Source organism: Mobula hypostoma, chromosome 6, assembly GCF_963921235.1.
Source record: "Mobula hypostoma chromosome 6, sMobHyp1.1, whole genome shotgun sequence".
Classification (NCBI taxonomy): Eukaryota; Metazoa; Chordata; class Chondrichthyes; order Myliobatiformes; family Myliobatidae; genus Mobula; species Mobula hypostoma.
This window is the reverse complement of record NC_086102.1, coordinates 77445596-77459801: the sequence shown is the minus strand read 5'-3', so window position 1 is coordinate 77459801 and position 14206 is coordinate 77445596. Positions and strand designations below refer to the sequence as shown.

Genomic DNA, 14206 nt, shown 5'->3' with positions numbered 1-14206 from the left:
AATGTCTCTCAACTCCACTAGCCCTCTGCTTACCTAACTGGCACTAACTGCCGATCATCTTACACCTCTCCTCAGTCCTCCGGTCACCTCGGAATCCTTTCTGCCACTCTCCCCCCAACCCCGCCGCTTTACACTGGCTGTCTTGCCTCTCCACTCTCAGTCCTAATGCAGAATTTCAACTCAAAATGTTGACACTTCCTTGCCACCCACAGATACTGCTTCAACCATGAGTTCTTGTTTGTTGCTCAGAATTTCAGCATCTGCAGTCTCTCTTATAAACAATACTAAGAGTTTACATTGTGCTCGATATACTTCTACTGGTGTACTTATGTACAATTAAGGAAACACTGTCTCAGAAGTACTTGGAGACCACAATAGACTGGGTAACAGAGGCAGTTGCCTGAATGGTACAAAGGATGACTGTCTTCAGAAACATAGGTGTTTGGAGAATCTTATCTCCCTGGAAAAGGCCAGTTCAAAGGAATGTTCATGAAGGTGCTGATCCAGGGCTTTTTTTCCCTCCACAGCCAAGATAACAATTTACATGCACTGTAAATAATTTGTCTGGAGCTCGGAGAAACTGAGGCAAAATTACCTTTTGCAATTAATTATTTGGTTCTTTTTGTAAACACAACTTGATGAGTTATAGATGTTATATTAATCTTTGTGAGCAAAAAGGGATTGGGTATACCCATGAAAACAGATAAATGCAAACTTCCTGCAATGAGAAATTGATACTAAAGTTATTATTGACTAGGTTACTATTTCAGACGTACAATGGACTGAACACATTGCTTGCGCTTTATTAGATGCATTATTATAACGGCAAATGCTGGGGTCCAAAACTCTGAACAAACAAAAGAATATAAAACTGCAGCAGTTCTCATGTTTCATAATAATACAGAATCTAATTATTATTCATATTTTAAGGAACAAAATTAAAGTACCTGTTGTATTCATTTGAACAGTTGTCACATCAGTGGTACTGCTCTCTAAAATGGAATCACAAGCTTTCATGAGACAAATGCCTTTGCGTTCTCTCTGTTATTCCTTTTTTCTACAGAGTATAGCATAGGGTTATTCTTTGAGTATTATGTATCAGAAAGCTATTGTTTAAGAAGTTAACAGACAATGGCCGTTGCTTTGAAGTGACTACAAACAGATACATATAAACTATCACTGAGCTGTTCAGATCCTACCCCAATTCATCTGAGCCTTCACCTCCACATTTTGTACCCACTACCCAGACACTCTGCCCCATTATATATTAATGACTTGGATGAGGGAATTAAATGCAGCATCTCCAAGTTTGCGGATGACACGAAGCTGGGTGGCAGTGTTAGCTGTGAGCAGGATGCTAAGAGGATGCAGAGTGACTTGGATAGGTTGGGTGAGTGGGCAAATTCATGGCAGATGCAATTTAATGTGGATAAATGTGAAGTTATCCACTTTGGTGGCAAAAATAGGAAAACAGATTATTATCTGAATGCTGGCCGATTAGGAAAAGGGGAGGTGCAACGAGACCTGGGTGTCATTATACACCAGTCATTGAAAGTGGGCATGCAGGTACAGCAGGGGGTGAAAAAGGCGAATGGTATGCTGGCATTTATAGTGAGAGGATTCGAGTACAGGAGCAGGGAGGTACTACTGCAGTTGTACAAGGCCTTGGTGAGACCACACCTGGAGTATTGTGTGCAGTTTTGGTCCCCTAATCTGAGGAAAGACATCCTTGCCATAGAAGGAGTACAAAGAAGGTTCACCAGATTAATTCCTGGGTTGGCAGGACTTTCATATGAAGAAAGACTGGATGAACTGGGCTTGTACTCGTTGGAACTTAGAAGATTGAGGGGGGATCTGATTGAAACGTATAAAATCCTAAAGGGATTGGACAGGCTGGATGCAGGAAGATTGTTCCCGATGTTGGGGAAGTCCAGAACAAGGGGTCACAGTTTGAGGATAAAGGGGAAGCCTTTTAGGACCGAGATTAGGAAAAACTTCTTCACACAGAGAGTGGTGAATCTGTGGAATTCTCTGCCACAGGAAACAGTTGAGGCCAGTTCATTGGCTATATTTAAGAGGGAGTTAGATATGGCCCTTGTGGCTACGGGGATCAGGGGGTATGGAGGGAAGGCTGGGGCGGGGTTCTGAGTTGGATGATCAGCCATGATCATAATAAATGGCGGTGCAGGCTCGAAGGGCCGAATGGCCTACTCCTGCACCTATTTTTCTATGTTTCTATGTTTCTATTACATCCTATTTCTGACAATGTCCAGTGAAATAACTTTTATCGTACTCCACCACACTATATTGCAAAGACTTTCCTACATCCTTTGCAAATTATTGGCTAAATTAAAGCTGGTACTGTATATTTACTTTAAAAAAAACATACTTTTTGAAAACCACAGTCTTTGGATTGGAAATAGGGGTGCTTTACCAAAATAATATAAAATAGGATTGACTCCCAATATCAAGGTTGACTGAAGAATCTAATCTCCTGAGAACATAAATCTTCAGGAAAAGTGTTGACAGAATTTTCAAGTAATGTATGTTTTGAATCAGATAAATAAAGGAATTAAATCCTCAGGCAGGTCAGTGAGCAGTCAGGGTGCAGGCATTGAGTGTTATTTGTTTGGAACCAGTTGGGAAATGAAGGGGAATCACTAGTATGGAATCATTTACGAAGTCAGGCTGCACCTGAGAGTAAGAAGTGGATACTGTTTCAGAATTAATTTCCTTCAGAGAATTGGATATGCAGGGAATTCCAGTTAATTGGGACACATTGGGATCAGTAGATTTAGACCCAACTAATTCAGTGATTCTACTGTGTTCCTTTGTATTTACTGTGAATGCCCACAAGAGAATGAATCTCAGGGTGGTATATGGGGACATACATGTACTTTGATAATAAATTTACTTTGAGCTTTCAGAACAAATAGCCCCAGTTCTTCCTTTCATTATAGAGATGAGCATTAAATACTGGCCCCAAAGCCGTGCCCACAGGCTGTACAGGGATAAAAATATATCACATGAACAGTCCTCATGATTCTGAATAACAATTTCTGCATTATGTTTCTAATATTACTGATACTGTGAAAGAACAAATTGACTGTACCTGTGGTATTTGGTGTCAGTGATGTTACTGTACTGCCCTCTGTAATGAAAATATAAAGTCTCATGAGACAAACAGCTATGCCCGGTATGTGATACTGTTTATGGTGCATCTGTATATTATGACACTGGTGTACAGTCTGAGAATAATGATCACAAGTAGTTATTAAAGAATATCATAGGTACTGGCAATTCCCTTCAATACTAAATGGAACTATGTAATAACCTAATGACAACTTAATAAAAATATTCACTAACACCAGCGAAAAATGTCCTTTGGGCAAAAGTTATTCCAACCAGAAACAAATTCAGATTTTAACATTTATCAGTGTTGTTCAACTCCTATCACCAGTCCATCCCATCTTCCACACAACGTTCTATTCCACTATCTTGTTTTACTAATTATGTCCAAAAGCCACCCTCTATTTTTCTATTTTTGTTTCTAAATTTCCATCATCAGTGGGCAGGTACTTCTTTACTCTAATCCAATGTAATCTGAAAAGAAACTTAAAAGCAATATCTCCTTTCTTCACACTCCCTGCCTCCCACCTTGCACCCTCTGTTTTTTTTCTTTCTTTTCCTTTTCCCCCTTTGTCTGCCATCATCTATAATTCATCTGCCAATGTCTCTGAGCTCCACCACCCCTCCGCTCACCTAACTAGTACTAACTTCCCGTCATCTTACACCCCTCCTCAGTCCATCAGTCACCTAAGAAACCTTTATTGCCACTCCCCTTCCACCCATTACACTGGCTGTCTTGTCTCTCCACTCTCAGTCCTGATGCAGAATTTCAACTCAGAATGTTGACATTTCCTTTCCTCCCACAGATGCTGTTTAACCCATGATTTCTTCTTCTTTGTTGCTCAGGATCTCAGCATCTGCAGTCCCTTCTGCCTCTCTTATCAACAATGTTAAGAGTCTACACTGGGCTCAATATACTTCTACAGGTATACTTATATACAGTTAAGGAAACCCTCTCTCAGAAGAACTTGGAGACAATAATAGACTGGGTAATAGAGGCAGTTCCCTGAATGGAACTAAGGATGTCTGTCTTCAAGAACATGGGTGTCTGGAGAATCTTATCTCCCTAGAAAAGGCTGATTCAAAGGAATGTTCATGAAGGAGCTGATACAGGGCAATTTTTTCTTGTAAAATATATTTTTATCCCTGTACAACCAAGATAACAATTTACTGTCTGCTTGTCTAGGTACCACATCCGATGCGGACTTTGGTGACCATGGTTTTCCGTATAGATCTATCCTTTTTTTTTGGATGACTTCCATTTCCTCGACGTGTAGCCACCTGGCTATGCTTTTGATGTACATAAGCCGAGGTCTTCCTCTAGATTTACTGCCCTCAATCTTTCCAGAGAGTATGAGTTTTTCTAGTTCATCTTTCCGCATGATGTGTCCTAGGAATCTGAGTTGTCTTTCTTTTGTTGTTGGTATGAGTGATCGAACTACTTGGGCTCTTCTGAGAACTTCTTCATTTGATGTGTGTGTGATCCATGATATTTTTAACATTCTCCTGTAGAACCATAATTCAGCTGCTTCTAGTCTCTTTTCCATTGCTGGGGAAATGGTCCAGCATTCGCTTCCATAAGTCAGGATAGAATAAATGTAGCACTGCAGTATTCTGTTTTTAGTGTACATGCTTATCTTTCTGTCTGTTACATGCATTGTAAATAACTTGTCTGGGGCTTGAAGAAACTGAGGCAAAAATATCTTTTGCAGTAAATTACACTGTTCTTTTTGTAAAAACAATTTGATGCGTTATAGAAGCTGTTTTAATCTTTGTCATCAAAAGGGAATTGGGTATTCTCCTGGAAAGTAGATATAAGCAAACTCTCTGCAGTGAGAGATTGTTACTGAACATGTTACTGACTAGGTAACTAGTCAGAAGTACAATGGACTGAACATGTTTTTCTTTTTCACTTTATTAGATGCATTATTAGACAGCAAATGCTGGGTTTCGAAACTTTTTGCAAACAAAAGAATATATATATATAATTACAAGTTTTTTTTGTAAAAACTGCTTGAAAAGATATAGAAGCTGTTTTAATCTTTGTCAGCAAAAGTGAATTGCGTATATCCCTGATTTGCCGATATATACAGACTTCCTGTAATGAGAAGATAGTATTGAAACTGATGGAGGAAGTTTTTCAATTGAACAATAGATTAAGCACTTTTTGTTTTACTTGCCTTTTCTTCGATGCATTATTAGACAATAAATGCTGGAACTATATGCAAACTAAAGTAGTAATACCCACAGCAGTCATCATATTTTGTAATGATAAGGTATCTAATTATTTATATCTTCAAAGAACAGAATCACCATACCTGTGGTATTCATTTGACCTTTTGTCGTATGTTTGGAACTGTTCCCTAAAATGGAAATACAAGGATTTATGAGACAGATGTCTTTGCTTTTTCTGTTATTCCTTTTCTCTACAGAATATAGCACAGGGGTATTCTTTGAAGATTATTTATCTGAAAAGTATTGTTTAAGATGTTAACAGATATTGACAATTCATCCTGTAGCCACCCAACACTTTACACATCCTTGCCTTAAATCATTTTATATTTTTCACCAAGAAGACTTGTAATATTAGTTAATAAATCTCACTATTTCCCAGAATTAACTTCAATTAGAAACATACAAGGACTGTAATGCTGATTGAAGTTGTTCAGTTGCCACTCCATCCATCCCAGACTCCATCACCATACCTTCTGCCCACCACCCAGACTCCCTGTCCCTCTACAATTTACCCTGGCAATGCTTGGTAAAACAGCTTTATTTTGAAGATACCAGTAACTGAGACAGAGTGTACAGTATTTCAGAGCGGACAGCATTAGGTTTGTTATATTCTTCATTTTACTGATTATATCACAGCAAACATACAGCTAAGGAAAATACACAAGAGAAAACACAGAGGTTTTGGTGTTGTTATGGGTGAACTTTATCGAAAGTTACAAAGTGCAGTTGTCCTCCAACACCAGGGGTGATTAGAAAATCTAATCTCCTGTGAAGGTTTAAGAGGAATATCAACAGAGATTTTAAATTATTGAAAATTTTAGATTTGATGAAATAAAAATGAGGCACATCCAAGAGCAAGTCAATCAGCAATCTGGGTTCATGGATTCAGTACAAATTATTGTTGAATCAGATTGCAAATTTTACAATTATGATACTGGGGTACTATTTAAGAGTACAGTGGAGTAAGATGAATGTTTGAAGCATTTTGTTTATGCTATCATGTTCCTCCATTGAAACCAAGTCCTGTCCTAATCAACAATGAATCAAAATGATATCTATCACAAGTGAAATACATTGTTTTGTTTTAAAAAGGTCTTCCATGGGCTGAACTGAATTCTTATAGAAACAAATTTTAATCTTAATGTATGTTCCCCCACAAGTTACACATTTTTACAGCCTTACAGTTTTTCATATTCTGTGTTTTCTGCCCAATCTTTATTGTTTTTTTTTTGTGTGGGGAGAGGGCTTTGGAGGTCAATGGGATTGTCCTGCCTCACTTGTTTTTTTTTGTGCGAGAGGAGGTATTTTGGGGTCCACGTGCCTGCTCCATGTCTGTTCATTTTTTTGTGTTGGAGGTGGGATTTGGGGGTTGACGTGCTGCTCCATTTTTGTTTTTTTTTGTGCAGGGAGTGGGAATTTTGAAGGTCGATGATTTTCTTGGTTTCATGGCTACCTTGAGTAGAAGAATTTCAAGTTGTATACTTTGATAATAAATAAACCTTTGAAGCTTTGATCCTGCAAAATTCCCAATTTATGAACAGCCCATCCTTACAAAAGAGTGTTGGAGAGATTGGCAGGTTGGATTTGCCAGCTACTCTGAGATTGCAGGTATCTGCTGCTGTATGGAACTCAGTTCACAGTAATGTCTTGCAGAACATCTGAATGACTAAGTTAAACATCCTGGTTTAACTATTTCTTGCCCTTAGTTGGCCGATGTTTTTATTTAAGTACACAATTCCAATTGTCAAACTGTTCAGTTTGCAGACCACTCTCCGGAACAGATCTCAGCCATAACCTGGGGAGGAGCTGAATTAATATAAATCATTCAGTTCCCACCAACAACCAGTTCCATTCTCCTCAAAACACCTTCCACATCAGGTAGAGATTTCAAAGAGACTTGCACAGGCAGGATGGAACAAATAGTCTTCTTTAGTCAATTATTCTGAAATTATTAGAGATGGGCAAAACTGCTGCTCCCAACTATGATACCCACTACATATACACAGGTTAGAGTAAATCATATCAATAGTTCCCAACTTTATTAGTGATAAGAGATCTGCAACAGAATTCTAACATGACTAATATTTTCAGGGAATAAATTTACAGTGCCTATGGTATTTGTTTGAAGTAATATCGCGACAAGTATTCTAGTCACTAAAATGAAAGTACAAGATTTTACATGAAACAACTCTGCATTCTCTATATTATTCCTTTTCTAACATTTCTACAGAGATAGCACTGTCATCCCCTTGAAAGATTATGCAGCAGGAAGCAGTATTATGCAACATTAAAAGTTTAATAAATATTGATAACTACCCAATTTCTTTACACAACTAATTTACCTTGTCTAAACTGAATAGAAATGATGATTTTCACCAATAAGACCTGCAATGTTTGTGAAAATATAACCATTGCTCTGAATTGACTACAAACAGATACATATAAACTACTACTGAGTTGTTCAGTTCCTACCCCAATTCATCTGAGTCTTCACCACCATATTTTATACTCACTAACCAAACACTCTGCCCCATTACATTCTATTTCTGATAATGTCCAGTAAAACAACTTTATTGTAAAGTTATCATCATAGTGGATCTCAGAGAAGGATTATTGTACTGCACCACAATATTACAAAGATATTCCTGTATCCTTCACAATTTACCAGCTAAATTAAAGCTGGTACTGTATATTTAAGAAGAAACATACTAATTGCAAACCACAGAGTCCTTGGATTGGGAACAGGGGTGATTTACCCAAGTTATATAAATTGTGATTGTCTTCAAACATCTAGGTTGACTAAAGCATCTAATTTCCTGAGAACGTTAATCTTCAAGAAAAATATTGACGGAGATTTTCAAGGCATGCATATTTTGAATCAGAAAAATAAGGGAATCAAATCCCTAGACTGTTTAAGAATTAATTTCCATAAAAGAATTGGATATCCAGTGAATTCCAGTTATTTGGGACAAACTGGAACCAGTACATTTTGGCCCAAATAAGTGGCTTCTCCAATTAGCCGGTTTCATGGAAATAGTTTAAAAGATATAAAAGAGACAAATTACTGTTTAACTATGTGCCAAATTATGTATTTAAATGAAATACAGAGCAAATTAGAACACTACCAATGCTACTGCTGGTTGTCCGTCATATTGGACATTGACAGGAAATCTGTGCAGAAGAGTTTTTAAAATGGAAAACCATTGCACTGAGGCGGTTCCACACTCCTGACCCCGGAGGTCTGGGTCCACTGGTACGAGGAGATATCATAACCGGGGCCTCCCCATGTCTTCTCTGTGCCTCGTCATGCCCTTCGTTCTCCATGGAGCATTACAGATCCGCCTTGCTGGCCGTTGGATCTCAGTGTAGATCTCATCTCCCCAGTCCACCGGAACTGACTTCACACGCTAGGATAAGCATGTCCCTATTTCACTGGGATACGAGACGCCCCCGCTCCCCTCACCTGGTTTAACCTGCCTGTTGAAATGGTGTGCCAAGGTGTGGCTGCGTGTCGAATGCAAACAGCTACTTGGAGCCACAGGTGAGATCTGAGTGCTAGGTGGGGACCAAAGGTAACATTCAAGATGATCGTCGATACTTTCAACTTTTTCATAGTACCTAGCTTGCTGAATTAGTGAAATCATTTCATTTTCACTCCAGGCCCTGTTTCAGGAATTTCCAAGTCTGAATGCTTGAAACCACATTGAGCAAAACAGTTCTGGATTGTCAAACTACTTATTTCTCACTATCAGTGCTTTTTTAACACAAACGCACACTGCTAACGCTATTTAAAAACTGTACTCTCCAGGACAAGTGGTACACCTGCCCCCAAACCTCTTCTCTCACCACTATTCAGGGCCCAATCTGACCTTCCAGGTGAGAGGTCACTTTCAGAATCATCTCCTCTATCCAGTGCTCCCAATGGGTTCTCCTCTATATTGCTGAGACCCAACGTAGATTGGGGAATTGCTTTGTTGCCCACCTTTGCTCTGTTTGCCACAAAGGTGAAGTTTCCCTGAGGCCACACATTACAACACATCAGTCTGTGGCCTCTTCTACTGCTATGCAAACCCACACCCAGACTGGGGGAGCAACATCTTATATTCTATCTGAGTAGCCTTCAAATTGATGGCATAAACACTGATTTCACTAAACTATGGTAATTTCTCCCCCCTCCCACTTCTCTCTCTTTCCATTCCCATTATGGTTCCCCCCTCACCCATTCTCCTCACCAGCACATCACATACTCCTTCTCTTTCTTCCATGGTACACTGTCCTCTCCTACCATATTCCTTCTTCTTCAGCCCTCTACCTCTTCCACCTATCACCTCACAGCTTCTTATTTCATCCTCCCACACACCTTCCCTCTCACCTATCACCTGCTGGCTTTTACACTTCCCCCACCTTATCCTGGCCACTGCCCCATTCCTTTCCAGTCTTGATAAAGGGTCTCAGCTTGAATTGTCAACAGTTTACTTCCCTCCGCAGACGCTGCCTGACTAACTGAGTTCCTCCCGCAACTTGTGTGTCTTGCTCAAGATATCCAGGATCTGCAGAACCTCTTATTTTTAAAATTAAGGTAAGAGTTTCAAAGCTCTGTCAGAGATACAGTGCAATGACTAATGTTGGCCTTTTGCATTTTGTGTTGTGCAATAAAGGTTTCTTCACCAGCAAAAGTCACAACTTGTAAATTATCAATGACAAAATCACATGAGAAGTTCCCATCTCTTGTATCCACAAAATATTTGCCACAGATTTTGAATTTTATTACTAAGGTTTAAAGAACAAGTTTACAACACCTTTAGGTTTCTTCCGATTTGTTGCTATGTTAGGCATTTTTGTCCCTGTAACAGAAGTGGAATGTTTCAAACGAGACCAACAATTACTTCTGGTGTGAAACTTCCCTTTGTAGCGTGTCTCTGGACTGTCGCTCTGGTGTAGCATTGGACGATAATGTGGGGCGACGTTTTTCTCTTAAGAGTCGAACAGATATTCACACTTAAGAAGTTATGACAACACTTCGTGGTACTAAGTTGTATTATTTTTCAGGTTGAATAGAATTGGTATTCATCACATCAAAATTTATAATTTTTGGTGCTAAAATTTCTCATTTTATCTGCAGTCACTTCCCAGAAAGAGAAATTCATATTTTAGTACTAATCAAAGTTGTTTAGTTCCCAGCACCAAGCCATTCTCTCTCCCTACAACCTCTATCTCATTATATTGTGCTTCAGATGTACAGATGAGCAACTGTTTTCTTCCAACTTTCCATCAGCCATGATAAGGTGATATTCAGAGAAGGGCTGTGGTAATGTAAACAATAGCTCTGATGTTTACAGTTTGCAGATCATAGCTGTGGAATTGTATGCACAAGGCAGGTCCTTTGCCCCAACTGTGTCCTTCCTGTAGTAATGCATCTTAGCTGGTTTAATGATGTACATTCTGGGAAATAGCATTAGACTTGCTGCAGGAATGATTATCTTTCCACCAACTCCCTCCTCCTATCCCCTAGACTACCTGAACCATTACTTTCTTACTACCAACAAGCCTAGAAAAACAGCTCCATTTCTGAATTCCCAGACACATCTAATAGAAGGTCTGTAGGATTGTTAAACAATATTTTAAAGCATTCGTTTACATGCCCAATCAAGTGCGCCTCAGGACTTTGGGGGGGGCGGGGGGCTAGTGAAGAAATAACAGAGGACATTGTAGAAATAATGCTTCGTCATTATCCACTGGTAAAAGTTTGAAAACTGGAAGGCGGTTAATGTTGTTCAGGAAGGGTAGCAAGGACAGGCCAGTGAACTACAGATTAGTGATCTTCACTTCAGTTGTAGGGAAGTTGCTGAAGGAAATTCTGAGGGACACAATCTCCCAGCATTTGGATAGTCAAGGCCTGAGCACGGATTGTCAGCATGGTCACCAGCCAAACCAGGGAACTTATATCGTGAATGAGAGTGACCTGACGGGTGTTGTAGAACAATAGGACCTGAGAGTACAAGAGGCGCACAGGAGTTCACCAAGTGGTGCACAAGTAGACAGGGAGGTGAAGAAAGCATTTAACAGGCTGGCCTTCACCAGTCAGGGCAACAAGTTTAGAAGTGGGGTCAAATGTCGCAGCTATATAAATCACTGGTGAGACTGGACTTGGAGTATTGCGTACAGTTTGGGTCACCTTGTTATAGGAAAGACAATGTCAAGCTGGAAAGGGTACAAAAGAGAATAACTATGATAATGTTTCATTTGGCGGGGGGTTGGGTTATAGCCAGGGTTGACCATGCTGGATCTTTAATCCTGGGACAGTAGAAGAATCAGATGTGACCTCACAGAAGTTTATAAAGTCATGAGGGGTATGGATAAGGTGGACAGTCATTGTTTTTTCCCAGATTGGAGGAGGCCATAAATACACGATAAGGGAGGAGAGATTTGAAAGTAACCTGAGAGGTAACATCTTTACACAGAAGGTAGTGAGTACATAGAATGATCTGCCAGAGGAAGTAGATGAAATGGGTACAATTGCAATTTTGAACAGCGATTCAGAAAGATACATGGAGAGAAAAGACTTGACAAGTCATGAGCCAAATGGGACTAGCAGGGAGGACGGGGTAGTCAGGACAGACCAGTTGGTCTGAAGGGCCTGTTTCCATGCTGTATTACTCTATGATTCTATTTGGTTGGATTAAGCTGCCATATTTACTCACAATTAAAGGAGATACTCTTTGAAAGAAAGTGGACACCTTGGATTGGGTACAGGAGCAATCAGAGGGACAAAATTTGTTTTGTTAGTGATCAGGTAACTACTTCAAAGGTGCAATGCAGGCATGATGGATTGAACACACATCTTCTGCCCTCCCTTTATTTTATTATTATTAGTGATGGGCAATAAATGCCTGCCTTACTAGCAAAGCCTGTTACCTGTATATAGACAAACAAAACACAGGCATATCAGCAGGCACATTATCCTTCATGATGCAGGCAGCATCTAGTTTCTAATATTATTACAATTCCCAAAGAACAGATTTACAGTACCTTGCATTTTCAGTGAAAATGTTGTCACACTAGAAGTATTTTCCCCTATGATTTAAGTATAAGGTATCACATGAGACAAGTTGTCTTCCTTGATATGATATCCTTATATAATGTTTATCCAGATTATGGTACCAGCATACAATTTGGAGATTGTGTAGTACAAGTTATTTTTTTCTGCGTTAGATTCTCCAGTCAATGCAGAAATCTGTAAGCAATTCATTTCTCTAATCTGCAATGCCTTGCCTCCATACACCTCCCAAAGTGTGTTTCCCTTTATAGTACAGATATAGGGCAGATTTAAAAATGTTTTGTGAGACTGTGTCTTAATACTACGTTACCACCAGAGCTACTAATAATAGGACAGGTATCCATAGAGTCACAGACTTAGAGAAAAGGACTGTACAGAAACAGGCCCTTTGGCCCATCTAGTCCATGCCGAACCATTGACCTGCACCAGAATCATAGCCCTCCATACCTCTTTCATCCATGTACCGATCCAGTCTTCTCTTAAGCATTGAAATCAAGCTCGCATGCACCACTTGGGCTGGCAACTCATTCCACACTCTCACAAACTTCAAAGTGAAGAAGTTTCCCCTTTATTTCCCTTAAAATTTTTAACCTTTTAAACACACTTACTCTAAACTAGGGATGGCCAACCTATGGCGCATTGGATGATTAGAAGTGGCGCATTGCACCCTGGTGATAACAATAGAAAAGTAAGCCTACTCATGCAGAAAGTATTAACCAAAAACCGATTTGTAGAAAAAAAAATCTATAACAGGAATTCAAGTAGCTTAGAGCTAAAAATGGGTTTTACTGTGAATAAATCTAAAACTTAGCAATTATTTTAGCTATTTTATTATTTCGTGCACATCTTTTGGCGAAAGCTATCTTTTTTTACATTAATCTGTTTTCAATTTTAAAAAATGTACAATGAGTCAAACTAGGAAAGAAGGACTTTTGTTCTGCAGTCGTTCCATAACTGTTCAATACGCATTTGATACTTGTTTGATCCTGAGGCGCCAGGCGTCTGCACCAGCGGTGCATCGCAGGTTTTTGTCAGTCAGTTTACAATTGACACTCGTGCGCTACAGAGTTGTGCTTTGCTCGTCCTTTGTGAACATTTGCAATTTTGTACTTTTTTGAAAATTAAGCCTTGATTTTACATTCAGTTACCCTTCACAGTGCAAAAGAAAATGAGCAAAAGAAAAGCCGAAATTGATAGTAAGCGTGAAGTCAATGAACAGTGGGAAAATGAGTTCTTATTTATAGTGGGTCCATCAGGAAAACCATCGTGCATTGTTTGTTAAAACACTTTCTCACATGATAGAAGACATGATCTTAATAGACACTATAAAACACAACATCAGACTGAAATAGAAGGAAAACTGAAGCTAGCACTTGGGCCTAAGTTATGGAAAGAATATGTGATTAAGAAAAAGGAGGAAATCAAAAGAAGACAAAATATATTTGTTAAATGTCTCATTAAGGTAAGTAATGTTTATCTTGTTTTATATTAAATCAATATATCATGTAAAAATGCTAGATATGTCTATATTAACATATTTTTACAAGAATTGAATGGGGGTACAAGAGTTGTATGGCACATCTGAGCTCGTGCGTGAAAAACTTGACGCATGGAATGTAAAAGGTTGGCCACCCCTGCTCTAAACCCATGACCTCTAGTTGTCGTCCCACCTAATCTCAGTGGAGAAAGTCTACTTGCTTTTACCCTATCAATACCCCTCATAATTTTGTATAACTCTGTCAACTATCTGAGAACAAAATGTTCTTACCATGGAGAGAATGCAGA

The 14206-nt window shown here is 39.2% G+C and overlaps 1 protein-coding gene across 1 annotated transcript in view; it reads right to left on the bottom strand.

Moving 5' to 3' along the window:
• LOC134348721 (adhesion G-protein coupled receptor G2-like) overlaps window positions 1–14206 on the bottom strand; it is a 189144-nt gene that overhangs the window by 99208 nt on the left and 75730 nt on the right. The window contains exons 24-26 of the mRNA XM_063052526.1: window positions 5448–5492; window positions 3113–3151; window positions 948–992 (exon numbers count right to left, since the gene is read on the bottom strand). Coding sequence (XP_062908596.1) covers window positions 948–992; window positions 3113–3151; window positions 5448–5492 — 129 coding nt within the window. The remainder of the gene's footprint in view (window positions 1–947; window positions 993–3112; window positions 3152–5447; window positions 5493–14206) is intronic.